The sequence below is a fragment of the Terrapene carolina genome, unplaced genomic scaffold (genome assembly GCF_002925995.2).
Source record: "Terrapene carolina triunguis isolate 2854851 unplaced genomic scaffold, T_m_triunguis-2.0 Scaffold88, whole genome shotgun sequence".
NCBI classification, from domain to species: domain Eukaryota; kingdom Metazoa; phylum Chordata; order Testudines; family Emydidae; genus Terrapene; species Terrapene triunguis.
This window is the reverse complement of record NW_020664439.1, coordinates 49,152,546-49,167,671: the sequence shown is the minus strand read 5'-3', so window position 1 is coordinate 49,167,671 and position 15,126 is coordinate 49,152,546. Positions and strand designations below refer to the sequence as shown.

The 15,126-nt window shown below is 50.3% G+C and overlaps 1 protein-coding gene across 1 annotated transcript in view; it reads left to right on the top strand.

The window, feature by feature from the left end:
• Positions 1-14,702, top strand: part of MB21D2 (Mab-21 domain containing 2) — a 71,488-nt gene extending 56,786 nt beyond the window's left edge. The window contains exon 2 of the mRNA XM_024212028.3: positions 13,202-14,702. Within this exon, the coding sequence (XP_024067796.1) occupies positions 13,202-14,466 (1,265 nt within the window). The 3' untranslated portion in view covers positions 14,467-14,702. The remainder of the gene's footprint in view (positions 1-13,201) is intronic.
• The last annotated feature ends 424 nt before the right edge of the window (positions 14,703-15,126 follow it).

Sequence of the window (15,126 nt, the reverse complement as noted above, 5' to 3'; positions counted from 1 at the left end):
GCCATGGCTTTGTCAAGCCTGACCTTAGAGGTTTTTAAGGAAGGAGATTCCACCACCTCCCTAGGTAACCCATTCCAGTGCTTCACCACCCTCCTGGTGAAAAAGTTTTTCCTAATATCCAACCTAAACCTCCCCAACTGCAACTTGAGACCATTACTCCTTGTTCTGTCATCAGGTACCACTGAGAACAGTCTGGATCCATCCTCTTTGGAGCCCCCTTTCAGGTAGTTGAAAGCAGCTATCAAATCCCCCCTCATTCTTCTCTTCTGCAGACTAAACAATCCCAGTTCCCTCAGCCTCTCCTCATAAGTCATGTGCTCCAGCCCCCTAATCATTTTTGTTGCCCTCTGCTGGACTCTTTCCAATTTTTCCACATCCTTCTTGTAGTGTGGGGCCCAAAACTGGACACAGTACTCCAGATGAGGCCTCATCAATGTCGAATAGAGGGGAACGATAACGTCCCTTCTATCGTTTCAGAACAGGAATGTATCGGTGGTGGGCGTGGCGGGCCCACGTTTCTAGGAGTTGTGACAGGTTGCCCCTGGGGTGCCACCTGTAACAGGGGTACCACTGAGCCCTCTGACTCACCAGCCTGGGCTCCCTCTCTCACTGTGCTGCTGTGACAAGCGGCAGACCCTCTCCCGGCCTACACTTCCACCAGCATACACACCGGTAGGGACACCCCCCAGCTGCAGTTACATGCAGGTTGACCAGTCCACTGCATGAACCAACAATAGAGAGGCTACGGCCAAGATAATCCCCAACCCCCCAGGCATGCACCCAGAGTAAGCCCATTTGAAATACAGATCCCTAGTCAATATTTATAGCTTTGTATACAAAAGCGATACATGCATACAAATAGGATAATCACAGTCAGCAAATCATCACTTTTCCAATGACACCTCACATGACCTGTCTTGTACAAAATGCATCGTAATTATGCAATAATCGTAATAATACTACTAGGAAGAATATGGGATGCAGTGTCCCAGTAGTCTCCGTAGAGAACCGCCAGACTCGAGTACGGAAGTGAAATGTCATGGCTGGATCATTGGAGACAAAAATTATGCATGCTAGATACCCATGTACAGGCCCAGCAGCAGCAAAACAATGTCTAGTTCTTATATAGAAGTTTTCATCAGCGGATCTCAGAGTGTCGTACAGAGGGAGTCCAGTATCCGTATCCCCATTTTACAGATAGGGCAACTGAGGCACAGAGGTGAAGTGACTTGCCTGAGATCACACAGCAGGCCAGTGGCAGAGCCAAGAATAGACCCTGGGTCTACTGAGCCCCAGTTGGGGGGCACTATCTCTAAGCCCCACTGCCTCCCACGTTCGGTGCGCCCCTGGTTTCACACCGACTGAAAGGAGGGGGGCACACTGGGTGTGGCTGCGTTTCTGTGAGCACAGCCCACGCGAGCTGTCTGCAAACAGGGCTCCGTGGATTCATTTAGCTTTTTGTGCCTCTAGGGACTAGAAGACAAACAGCAAACGGTATGTCCCAAGGGCAGTAAACCATCCTGGAGAAATCCCACGTGCTGTGCGTACTCTGGTCAAAGTCTGACCTGACGGGCCTGCGTGCCCCTCTCATTGGCGTGACCGGGAGGCTCCCGGGAGTGACTGCGAGCGGAATTTGTTCCTTGTGCGTGTACGGAATTGCTGTGACCATCACTGGGAGGCTGCTGGACCTGCCAGCAGAGACACCTGGCAGCGACCGGTCAGTGTGGAACCTGCGCTGGGTTTCCATTGCATGAAACACTGAGGGCTTTGAAGTCAGACTTCAGTGTCTTCCCAGGTGCAGCCGCAGCAGCCCTCTGATGCCACAGGAGGGCATCTCTCACTAGTATCCCATGCTGAACCGGCGGACTTGGCATTGGCTTGGTGGGGAAGCAGAGAGACTGTCCGCTAGGTGGGGCTTGGTGCATGGTAAAAGCTGCGTCACGGGGAGCAGATGAGCCGCAGACCAGGGCTGAGTTAACGCCACAGCAGCTGTCAGGCCGGATGACGGAGGAGCTGGCCAGGGGTTGGGAAGAGCAGAGATGCTGCTAACAGTGCAGGGCTTGGAAGTCCTGTAGACAAGTCAAAGGGGCCCAATCCTGCAAGCTGCTGCTGAGTACCTCCTTCAAAGAGCTCAGTCACCTTGCAGGACTAGGCCCCAAGAGAGTAAACTCCGTGAGTCTCTTCCAAAGCAAAACCTTCTGGGCTGAATCCTCCCCCTTGGTCCCACCTGAGCAGCGCCCCGGGGGTGTACGTGGGGGCAGAACTGGGCTCTCTTTGCCCACCAGGGGCATGCGTGGGTTCTAGTATTACTTCTGGGGCTCATTTGGGATGCAATCTCTGCAGCAATGCTGAGAGGCGGGAGAAATCAAAGAAGAGAAATGCTGTACCAGGGCACCAGTTAGGTAGTAACTTGTGGTGCAAATATCTGTAGCTTTAAGTAGTTGTTGGAGGGCGCAGTGATTTGGGGTGAAAATTTCTTCTGAGACTTTTTTTTAATGAAAATGCCGCCCAAAATATTTACTAGCGCAGTCAAAGCTCAATGAAATTCCACTAACTGCTCTGTGTCCTAGTCCTAGAGCTGCAGCTTTATTGTGGGGCGGGCGTGCGGGTGACTTGGATGGCTGGCCTCTCCAGCGCTTGGCTCTTTCCGAGTCATCATTGCTTTCCTATTGGCTCATGCTCCTTGCATGGCATTCCACACGGTAGCAACACCTGTCTCTTGACGTGAGGGTTAAAAATAGTTTCCCAAAATAATATAAAAAACCAAAGTTCTCTCGAGCTCTCCTCCAAAGGGCAGGTGCATTTAATGACACACACTCTGAAAGAAAGTGGCAGTAAAACACATCCTAAAAAAAGAGACCGAGCGAGATTACCAGGGCCTTGTCTATAAAAAGCCACTTTTTGTCCCATCAAATTCAACAAAGATTTTTGTCAGAGACGTCCGTGTTTTAGCCTAGCTTTCTTTGGCTCCTGACCGGGGAATTCAAGGTGTGTGGGTTTGGCTTTTTTTTGTTTGTGTCAAAGCAGCCCACCTCGTTAAGAATCATGTTTCCTGCCCTGCTGAATAAAAGATCCCTTTTGAAGTGGGTCACAGAGTTATCCTGAGACAGAATCGTCACCACCTTCTCTTTGGTTTGTAATGACCCGTGCGAGTTGTAGAAGGTGCATTTCCGTCAGGGGAACAATGATGACTGAGAAGGTAACTTGAGTGTTTATGAGAAATCATATTCTGGTTAAATAAACGGCGGCCCAGTGTCAAGGAAACAAATGTCAGGGGTAAAATATACAAAGCTTTCTAACGTTAAACAGAGTACCATCAAGCTACTTGCTGCTTATATCTTTTCTATCCGTTCGCCCCTCTCCCTGCTTGGCTGCTGCCCTCCGAACTCATGGTCAATATTCAGACCATGATATCCCACTGTTCAATTTGTGATCCTCTTTCTGTGCTTTGCTTTCAGGGCCAGATTCTGATCTCCACTTCCCTGGTGAAAATCTGGAGTAACGCCATTGAATGAGCAACGTGGTTCCTGCACCATGAGTTGGTGATCAGAATCTGACTCCCAGAATCTAATTTACGTTTTTCCTGTCACCATTAGGCCTCGGTGTACAGTAGGGATTCTGACAGAGGCATGCAGTTAAACGAAAGAAGTGTCCCAGTTTCTTCCTGATCTTGTAAAGAAAGCATTGAGATAAAAGGTTGACTTTTAAAACAAGAGTGCTAGTTACCTGCCGTGTGTTCTGCAGCCTGCTCACAAAAGATGGCTAAAAGGAGAAAAATCTATACGGCTCCAGCATAGCAATCCGCAAAGAATTGCTTGCTTGGCTTGCCTCCCATATTGGACTAAATTGGCATCACATGGTTTATTCTCTCCATCCTGACCTCCCACCCCTGCCAAGGGTGCTTCTGTCAACACTCCCCTAACATGCGCTTTGTAACTAAAGACTGTTTTAAGAGCTCACTCTTCTGTTTGCTCAATAAAATGAGAACTTGCACTGCTCACAAATAGATTTACAATTAGCAACAGGAATGGAAGAATCTGTGCACCCCTTCCCCGAGTGCACATTGCTTGCACTAAAGCAGACACATCAGCCTCCTTTAATGAAGCCCCTGGAATTAGGTGCGAGTCACTGTAGGGCAACAAAGAGTCCGGTGGTCTCCATGCATCTGAAGAAGTGAGGTTTTTACCCACGAAAGCTTATGCCCCAAATAAATCTGTTAGTCTTTAAGGTGCCACTGGACTCCTTGTTGTTTTTGTGGATACAGACTAACACGGCTACCCCTTGATACTCCAGGGCAGTGGTTCTCAAACTTATTTGATCGGGCTCCACTTCTTTGTGTCTGTAGCTTGTTTATGCTCTCCCCCGCCCCACAAGTACATATACTGCCACCCAGCTCTGAAGGCAGAGCCGAGAGCAGCGGCTGCTGGCCGGGCGCCCACCTCTGAAGGCAGGGGTGGGGGGAAAGAAGCACACAGCTCGTGCCTCCCGTGACATGTTCCCACGCCTCCCTTGGTGTGGTTCTCGTTTGAGACCCGCTGCTCGAGGGGCCGGTGGGAGAACGCTGCCATGGGGTTTCCTTAGCAGAATGTTCCTTCCTGCAGCAGGGAGAACAGTCCCCAGGATTCGCTGTTTGCTGCAGGATTCCCAAAGAGCTGCAAACCGCCGGCGCTCGCGCTCCTGTAAATGACCATGGACATGCCTGTGCAATGAAAGCTGTGCACTGGCTAACCTGCCTGAGCTAGCTTGAATCCAGCTAGTGCAGGGAACAGTAGCGGTAAAGACCGTGCAGAACAGGCTTCATAGACGATTAGGTTGGAAGAGACCTCAGTAGGTCATCTAGTCCAACCCCCTGCTCAAAGCACGTCCAATACCAACTAAATCATCCCCACCAGGGCTTTGTCAAGCCAGGCCTTAAAAACTTCCAAGGAAGGAGACTCCACCACCTCCCTAGGTAACGCATTCCAGTGCTTCACCACCCTCCTAGTGAAATAGTGTTTCCTAATATCCAACCTAAACCTCCCCCACTGCAACTTGAGACCATTGCTCCTTGTTCTGTCATCTGCCACCACTGAGAACAGCTGAGCTCCATCCTCTTTGGAACCTCTTTCAGGTAGTTGAAGGCTGCTATCAAATCCCCCCTCATTCTTCTGCAGACTAAACAAGCCCAGTTCCCTCAGCCTCTCCTTGTAAATCATGTGCCCCAGCCCCCTGATCATTTTCATTGCCCTCCGCTGGACTCTCTCCAATTTGTCCACATCCTTTCTGTAGTGGGTGGGACCAAAACTGGACGCAATGCTCCAGGTGTGGCCTCACCAGTGCCGAATAGAGGGGAATAATCACTTCCCTCGATCTGCTGGCAATGCTCCTACTAATACAGCCCAATATGCCGTTGGCCTTCTTGGCAATGAGGGCACAGTGCTGACTCATATCCAGCTTCTCATCCACTGTAATTCAGAGCGGGTTGGCAGCAGAGTACGTATCTAGGGTCTGTGCCGAGCTGGTACCTGCCCATGCTGCCCTGTCTTCCCTGTTGTTACCTGCCCTGCTGGATTCGAGCTAGCTCAGGAAGGCCAGTGGGGACACAGCCCTTGCTCTGTAGACAGAGCTGATGTTTTGTTGATTAGTCTGGAGTTTCACGGCATTTCTCCCAGCAGCTGTGTGAGAGAATTGCCTGGGGAAGTGAAATGGTTTTATATGAAAGATGGGGGGAGTGAGGCAAGGAGAGGCTACGTGTCGTGCTTGAGGTTACACGGCGAATCAGGCAGAACTGGCAGAGAACCCAAGAGTCTGACTTCCAGTTTCATGCTGTAACCACTAGGCCGTGCCAGACCATGGCAGTGGGGGGCAGGGGAAGCTCCCCTCTCATCCAAGGCGCAAGAGGCAGTAGCACAGTGCCCCTTTATCTCCCCAGGAGCAGCAACTGCGATCCCCTCCCCTTGGGCGCAGCAAGGATAGATATCTGCAGGGTCACCTCCTCCCCTAACTGCCTAAAGGGGCTGGGGTGGCAGCAGGCAGTTGTCCCAGTTCGTACTCCAGCGGCTGGGCAGTACCTGCTGGGTGCGGGGACTGGGCCCGCTGCACTTTTCCCCACCTGCCACACACAGCCTCTGCTGGGGTGGAGTTGGCAGGACACCTGCATGGCCCTGGGCCTGGGCGTTAACACCCCATTGAGATGCATGAGGCAGGCCCAGACTGTTCCAGGCTCTGTGCAGACTCAGGCAGGCACCTCTGCCTCTTCCACACCTGGGTCCCATGGTCACGCTTTTCTTCCCAACAATGTGGCCTAGAAACGGGCGTTTCTGTTTTAAAGGGAAGCTGAGCTGTCGCTTTGTGAGACTTCAGGAGCGGTGGCTGTAGGTGTGGGCCAGTAGTGCCTTAGCGCTGTCTCATGAATGGTTCTGGGAGCGTCCCAGGGTCAGTGAGTCTCCGTAGAACACACCCCCATCCTAGGCCCAACCTGTGCAGCCAGCAGCAGTGGTGCTCTGTGCACGCGCCGGGGGGCTGTTTTTTCACAGCTACACGAGGGCTCAGGGGCAGAAGCTGGGCGATTATCATGTGGTGCAGCTAAGCTGATGCTATGTGGCTCTGTGCTTCGCCTCAGGTCAGATTCGATGGCGAAGTCAAGAGGTGACTGGAGAAAGGGCAGTAGCAAGGAATAATGGCTGGTTAGCACAGCTCTCTCGTTGAACTCCAGCGCACGGCTGCCAGCGGGCTGCAGGCACTCACTTCCCATAAACTCTCATTCGTTTTCTTCCAGCAAGTCTCTAAGCTTGTCCCTCCTGACCAGCCCCCGCCCGCCCTGAAGTCCTGGGTTCGCTGCTGCTGCTTTCACAGCAACCCTTTACCAGCTCTGGGCCAACTCGGGCTGGCTGGTTTTCAAATGCTGCAGAGTTCAGGGGACTAGTGCTTGCCCTGTATCCTAGTCGGGTATAAAACAGGCAGGGGTGGGGGAAACAATCTGATACGGGACTATGTTAACGCCTGGTTTAAGACACAGCGTGGGGCCCAGCGGGTGTGGAAAGTCTGCTGGGAAGGGGAAGGTGCCTGCTGCCTGGAGGAGACAGTCCAGGCTGAGCAGTGGGTGACACTGGATCGGGGGGAGCTTGGCCCAGGGTACACATTCGCTTGGTATGTCCTTTCTGCTGCTTCCACCAGCAGGCCCCTAAGGGTCTGCCACGCAGCTTTCCCTGCTGCCAACCTGGCGGAGATGGAAACATGGCCGATCTAGCCCCTGGAGCTCCAGCTTGTCCCAGAGAAGCGGTGCATGTTCTGATGCTTCTCCAGAGCACACAAGGGACTGGGCTGTATGCTCTTCCTCTGCCCCAGGCAGCCGAAATATGGCTTTTCTGCTGCATTCTGGGCACTCTGTGGGCTGCACTGGAGGTCACAGGGTTTAACCTGATGAGACCAGGTTGGTCTTTTTAGCATAGCCTACCTCCCTTTTTCAGGCTGGGCCTTGCTTTCCTTACTCTCTAGCTATAGCTGCTTTAACTGAGACATCAGGACTAGATAGATGAAAGATCAGGAAATGAATGGATGTCTGCAAAGACGCGGGTGTTTTATTTCATGGTCAGTTTCTCTACAGAAGGAACTATACATCTGCTTATTTGCATGAAGTATTTCCTTGGGTGGAAGCAGAGCCCTGCACACACAGCGGCTGCCATGAAATCAATTCACATTGAAATACTGTAATGGGTTGAGAGCTTCTCTGCATTACTTCTTAATGTACAGGATATGGTGTGTCTTGTGCCTCGAAGCATCCCAGTTCATTCGAGGATATAGCCCAAAAGGAAAAGTTAGGTAAAACTCGCCCCTCCTCCTCCTCCTTTTGTAATGCTCTGCCCCCTTTCCCTTGCAGGATGTGGGAATAAAAATAGATCACGTTTCCTGCTATTAAAAGGACAGTGATTTATTTTAACAAAAATAATCTCTCGCGCGCACGCAGTGTAGCCTAGTGGAGGATGCGCTCAATGACCAGCTCTGTGACTGTGGGCTCTGGTCCCAGAGCTTCCACTGACTGCTGGTTTTAATACTTTTATGTTTAACAATCCTTATGAGGAGCCAAGATTTCATACCTTGGGGCAGTACTCGCTAATTTCATAGGTAAGAAAACAGAGTTTCTGTGAGGTCACCTCAGACAGAACTGGGGAAAGAATCCAGGCCTCTGAAGCCAAGTAGCTACTTGCCAAACAAGCTTTCAGAGGGAACATGCCAAAACGAAGTACTTCCGTAATCCACTCTGACAACGGATGGCTCTGTGTTACCGTCTAGAAGCAAGGCCATAGATCGGGGTCTATGACTCCTCTCCTGCCTTAATGTTGAGAGATCTGATCTTTGATCCCAGGTGGTAGAGGCTTGTGCTTTTGCACCCACAGGTCCTGGGATCAGTCCCTGAAGATGATTCAAACAGGGACCTTGTCATATTTCACTTTCTGTAATCTCTAAACCACAATCTGCTCCCAGAGCCAAGAGTCCTGATGCCTGGCCTTCCACTGTTGTCTCTCAAATACTAGAACGTTGGTTCACTTTGACCCTATCCTGCCTCTTGAATATTCCCAGCTTTGCTAGGCTCGATCGGCCTGATTCAGCTGGTATACATTTGCTACTTTGGATGCGGGCATTTGGCCCAATCAGTTGTGAGGCTTGATGCCAAAATAGGATGCTCAGTTTACTGTTTGCATGTGATATTCCTTTATATATTTTCAAATACTCAACAGAGTTATAAACAACAGGGCTGGTTTGAGTTCTTAGCAAAGTCCATAGGCTGCCTAAAAACCTCGCTGAATCTTGTACGTGACCAGCTCTGCTCTTCACAGAGCCTTTCATTTATGTCTTATGTAAATTTTAAGTTGAGGAGACCCTGTTTCAGACCCCTACTTTGTGGTCTTCAAATGTAGCAGCATTGCTGGTCCTAACCACTCATGAAGATTCCTTCTCTGGCTGAATGCTGGAGCTCCTGCTATTTTTGGTCAGCGGATGCTCATGTTGCAGTGTCTGGAGGGGAAAGGATGGGCTTGGATTTAAAATCTGCAGCTCTCCAGGCAGAGAGATTTTGACAGCCCGATGATTCATCTCCTGTAGCCTTTGTGTGGACATTAATGCTTCACAGCTCCCCATGGGCTGGTAGATCCAGATGTCTGCAAGGAAAAGAGTGGCTGGTGATTTATTACACTTTCTCCTTTCAAATTTCTGAGAACTTGCAGACCAGCCTGGTAATGGAGCTCACACACAGGCTCTTATCTCTAGAGGAATTGCACACTGCTTATCAAAAGCTTTCTCTGGCTACCGGCTTTACAATGGGAAACGAACACTTCCAGTTTTGTTTTACCAGAGGGGAGCAGAGGGGCCTCGTCAGCTGGGGTGCGAGATGGTCCGGGGTACTCTCGCTGTCCCCAGGGGGCGTCAGTCCTATCGAAGCTGCAACTTCTGGTGATTGCACCACAGCCTGGGCTCAGAAGAGGCTTCTTCCCAGCTGAGCCCAATCGCTGCTGCTGCGAGTCCTGCCACATCTGGCTCACAGATGGGTCCATCTTCCCCTGTCCAGCTGTCACCCCTACTGAGCCCCACAGGTTTGAAGGTTGGTTGGTTGGTTGGTTTTATCCACCACCGTCCCCTAACATGAGACAAGACAAATGACAGCTTGTAAAGAGTCACAAAGTGTGTGTGTGTCTCTCTCTCTCTCTCTCACTCACACACACACACACACACACACACTCTTTAATTCTGAATGTGCTGAATATTGGTGGGTTTAAATCTCAGACGGGGCTGGTGTTGTGTATTTTGCTTTTTAAATATTTTTCTGTCTTTGCAGCCAATTTTTTGTATTTTTCTACAGAGAAATGGCCAACCCCATTTGCATTTATATAGAACTTTCCAAGTGAGTCTGGCTGGTTGTACATCAGATGCAATTAGTCGGTGATGCTGAAAGTGCCAAATAAGTGTTCCATGCTAACATGCTTAACTGGGCAGAAGTCTTGAATGTAGATTTAAACAGTGAAATAGTCTTTCTGTTTGGAAGATTAGATGGAGTACTATTCTACCCAGAGCCGGGGTGTAACAGCCAGGGACTCTGTGCTCCACAGGACTACATTGTAATGCTGTGATCACTCTTGTACTGTACATAGGTTTTTAGGGCCATCCTATAGAATTTAATAGATGATTTTTATCCCTCCTGTAGCACAGTTCAAAAAGTATTTAGGAAATATACATTTATCAACTTCTGCAGGTTTTAAGAGTAATTTCCGTAGAATTCTCTTGCATCCTGACCCCAGGAATATCTGAAAACTTACCCGTGGGGGGGATACATTGTGGTCCTGAGTGTCAGAGGGCGTGTTTGGACCAGCCTACGGGCAGGACTGGTACCTAGCAACTTGTCCTGCGTAAGGGGCAGTGTGTAGGGCAGCACAGGAACAGAGCAGGGATCCAGTTCACTGTGTCTGAGTCACAGTTCTGGCCCTGCTCGCTGGGGGGGGGGTGCAAGCTTTGCCAAGCTCACAGCCGATGCCGGTTGCTTCTCCCTCTGCCCTGGCTAGGCGCTGCTGGCGGGTGTGTTGTGGGGGCGAAGAAGGAGAGGGTGCATTGGCTGGTGTGTTGGAAGGGGGGACTGTCAGCCTGGTGGTGGCTGCTCCCCCTCCTCTCATCACGACCCCCCTGGTGTGAGTAGCCCGGGCAGGAGAGTCAGCGGGTGCCTTGTCCCCTTTCCCCCCTGCATGGCTGGGTAGGCTGGCTGATGACTCCGCCCTAAAAAGCAAGCGTTTGGGAGCAGAGTGTCAGGGCAGCGTCAGGCAGCGAGCTGCGCTCAGCAGGACTCCCCGTCGGGTGCACTTTACAAATGAGCCTTTTTTGGACAGTAGGTAGGAGTGAGCGATGCTACCTGACCCAGAGAGACAGGCCTGCTCTCTAACTCCACCCATCAGGATAATACAGCCCACCATGTAACTAAGCCCCCCCCAAACCACCTTCGAGGTGACCGCAGTGGTTATCCTTAAAGGGGCCGCGTATGGGGAGATCACAGAGCAGGGCTGGAGGGAGGGAGGCCAGACATCTCCCACTCTTCCTGAGCCATTTCCCTCCCTGAGGCCAGGACCGTGTGGAGGGAAGAGAACCACGGCCGTGGCTCTCAGCTGGCAGGAAGGTGACCTCGACTTGGGGCAGGGAGGGCGAAGGGCACTTGCAGGGAGCAACTTCAGTTCTTCAGGAAGGTATTAAAAGCTGAATGGAGATGGAGGCGAAACGTTAAATGTGGGGCAGAATTGTCGGGAATCTGTGTTAAGACCCAGAGCCAACTCTCTGTCTAGAGGGTGAGTAGAGTCTGTCTTCACCGCAGAGAGAGCCCAGGATCTTACTTGGGGTTGCCCCAACCCCTTTCCCATCCATACACACAACCCTCTCACCCAGGTGTTGTGGTGCTTTCACCCAGGCTAAACCTTGCAGTGAAGTGTCCCTTTGTGGTTTCTGGCACCATATTGCATGGCCTTCAGTTAAAGATCAACTGCTTTTCCTCTTCTCTCCCCGCTCCCCCTCCTCGCCAACCTGCTCTCCTTTGCATTCCCCTTTAAACCTGGTGTCATTGTAGTGGAAGGTTCAATCCGGTATCGGTAATGTAGATGGAAAGAAGCAGGGCACGGAGGCTACTTTATAAAATGTGTGCCAAGAAACAAGTCACTCCCAGAATGTGTAGTATGTATTGGAGGTCTGGGGGGATAATGCAACTGTCCAGTATCTTATCACTGCGGATCTCAAAGCAAACTACAACCATTGATGAAGTGGATGAGTATCATGATCCTCAGCTCACGGATGGACAACTGAGGCACGGTCAGGCTAACTGAATTGCCTGAAGTTATACAGGGAGCCTGAGGAAAGCGCAACTCCCAGTCCTGAACCTTTAACAACAAGACCAACTCAAATAGTGACATTGACTTTCAAACAGTGAATAGTCAAAAAAGAGCTACATTTTAAGCCTAAAATTTTAAGTTGACTTAGAAATCGAGTGCAATGTGGTGTTTTCTTCTTTTGAATGTTGCAGTGATTAAGTCTCTCCTGTTGTTCTTAATTAACAGTTTTAAAAACTCATCAACCATGAGAAATTTTAACTTCTGCACTGTATAGGGGGCAAAAGAGTGTGGTGTGATTTGTTTAGCAATGACAGTAGAAGCTCAGTATTCACATGCACGGCTTGGGAGCTAGGGCAGATAATTCAGGGAATGCCATCGTCATTGCAACCTGAAGGATTAGTTTCTAAATTAAGTTAATCGGGGTGTTAGAGTGGAGTTACTCTGTGAAATTCCCTCCCATAAAAGATGGGAAAACAACCACAGCCCTTACTGAATTCAGAACTAAATGCAAAGTCCATTTCTCTGGCTTAGCTTTCCCTGTAAGTTCCACAGAGACACTCAAACACAAACCAAAAACCTACCTGCTAATCCAGCTCTGTCCCCCTCCTGGGGGAACAAGAGGGGTCTGGACAGAGAGGGAGGCAGTGTTAATGTTCGTGTTTTGAAATTCGTGGGAGGTGCTTGGCTACTCAGCGACGGGAGCCCTAGTAGCTAGACAGCTAAATCCTGGTTTTGACAGGGCTTAACAGGAGTTGCATTTAGGCCTAGAAATAGCTTGACGATGTTTTGCCAAAGCCCTTTGCTCTTTCCATCCAGTACTGCTTAGTACGACATTCAGAATCAGTCGGTTTTAACTAGACCACATATCCCTGCATTCAAGAGGGGCCCTGCTGTTAACTTCTGTGGGAGCAGGGACTGGCTTTATCCTTGGAAGGAGCACATTGTCCAAGGGCTGTCAGCATAGAGAGTTAGCATACGGCAAGCGGGCCTGTCCGTGTACAGCGCAGTAGTCTGCCACACACTGAGCATCCATGTGGACCGTGCTTTCGCGCACTGAAAGTTCACTAGCGTGCATTGACCTGCTGCTGGCCAAGCATGCTGGGGAACTGTTAGCGTGCAGTAGCAGGGTCCACAGGGCCAGTTAGCATGTGGCACACCAGTGCGCTATAAATTTCCACCCCAGCTTGCTACACTAACTCTTCTAGACAAGACCTCAGACTCATGTCTCCTGTAGCATATGTGAGCAGTGCTGGATTTCCATGGTGGTTGTGTGTCATCTTTGACACACGATAGCTTTTGATGTGAATTAAACATGCAATCCAAAAAGTCTGTCCCGCTTTCTGAAATGACTCTGGCTTCTCTTTCAGGGATGGTGCAGAAGCTGGACCAAAAGCTCCCAGTAGCCAACGAGTACCTGCTCCTTTCAGGCGGGGTCCGGGAAGGTGTGGTGGATCTCGATCTCGACGAATTAAACGTTTACGCTCGAGGAACGGACTACGACATGGACTTCACCCTCCTGGTGCCAGCGCTGAAACTGCACGACCGAAACCAGCCAGTCACGCTGGACATGCGCCACTCAGCTCTGTGCCATTCGTGGCTCAGCCTTCGGCTGTTCGACGAAGGGACTATAAGTAAATGGAAAGACTGCTGTACAATTGTGGACCATATTAATGGGGCTACCAATTATTTCTTCTCTCCTACGAAAGTGGCGGACTGGTTCTATGACTCCATTAGCATCGTTCTGTCCGAGATCCAGAAGAAGCCGCAGCGAGGGATGCCCAAAGTAGAAAAGGTGGAAAAGAACGGAACTATCATATCCATCATCTTGGGAGTGGGCAGCAGCCGCATGCTGTATGATATTGTCCCCGTGGTGTCTTTCAAAGGGTGGCCAGCGGTGGCCCAGAGCTGGCTGATGGAGAACCACTTCTGGGATGGGAAGATCACGGAGGAGGAAGTCATTAGTGGGTTTTACTTAGTGCCTGCCTGTTCCTACAAAGGCAAGAAGGACAATGAGTGGAGGCTGTCGTTCGCCAGAAGCGAAGTGCAGCTGAAGAAGTGCATCTCCAGCAGCCTGATGCAAGCCTACCAGGCCTGCAAAGCGATCATCATCAAACTACTCTCCCGCCCCAAAGCCATTAGTCCATATCACCTGCGGAGCATGATGCTGTGGGCTTGCGACCGGCTACCAGCCAACTACTTGGCTCAAGAGGATTATGCTGCCCACTTCTTACTGGGCCTCATTGACGATCTGCAACATTGCTTGGTCAATAAGATGTGCCCCAATTACTTCATCCCCCAGTGCAACATGTTGGAGCACCTGTCCGAAGAGACGGTCATGCTGCATGCCCGGAAGCTGTCCTCGGTCCGCTCGGATCCTGCAGAGCACCTCCGAACTGCCATTGAGCACGTCAAAGCTGCTAACCGGCTAACTCTGGAGCTCCAAAGGCGAGGCAGCACTAGCAGCATCCCCTCCCCGCAGTCAGACGGAGGGGACCCCAACCAGCCTGATGACCGATTAGCCAAAAAACTGCAACAGCTGGTGACGGAGAACCCGGGGAAATCCATCTCCGTCTTTATCAACCCAGACGACGTCACGAGGCCCCACTTCCGAATCGACGATAAATTTTTCTGAGCTTTCGCCAACGTTTGTATTTGTTTTTTGTTTTTATTTTTTTTTAAAGACTTTACAACGTGTAGGTTGGTTTTTGGTGGCACGGTCCCTTGTTTTTTACATATCCAGTGTAGATTGGATCTGTCAAGAACAAAATGAACACGTTCTAATTCCTGGTTCTGCAGGACAGTGCAGACTTTGAAACAGTATATTACTATTTCATATGCTGCTTTGATTCTCACCCACCCCCCACTGGTTTTGTGAGTAGTTTTTTAAAAGGAGAACTTGAGCCATAAACACACATGCCCACGTCATTTTTTTTTTCTTCAAGCTTTCATAATTATGCACAACTTGTTTGAGTGGGGAGGAGAGAATTCACCTTCCTCTACATAAAAAAATTTAGTTGCTCTTTCCATGAGCTTCCATCACCATAAAGAAATTGGGTGAGATTCCGGATTGGGAAGCACTACTTGGCATTTTTTGCTGGCCAAACCCCGACTTCCCCCCATGGTGAATGTACTGTGTATCTGCTCTTCACACTTTTCTCACACTGAGGGAGCAAGGAGACTTGAAAAAGCCGATGATGCAACAAACAATTGTTTGGGTTTTTTGGAAGCCACCTCTTCTTGAATGTAATTGTTCGTAATTGGACCTTGTCGGGCTTGGAGGGTTTTCTGCCGT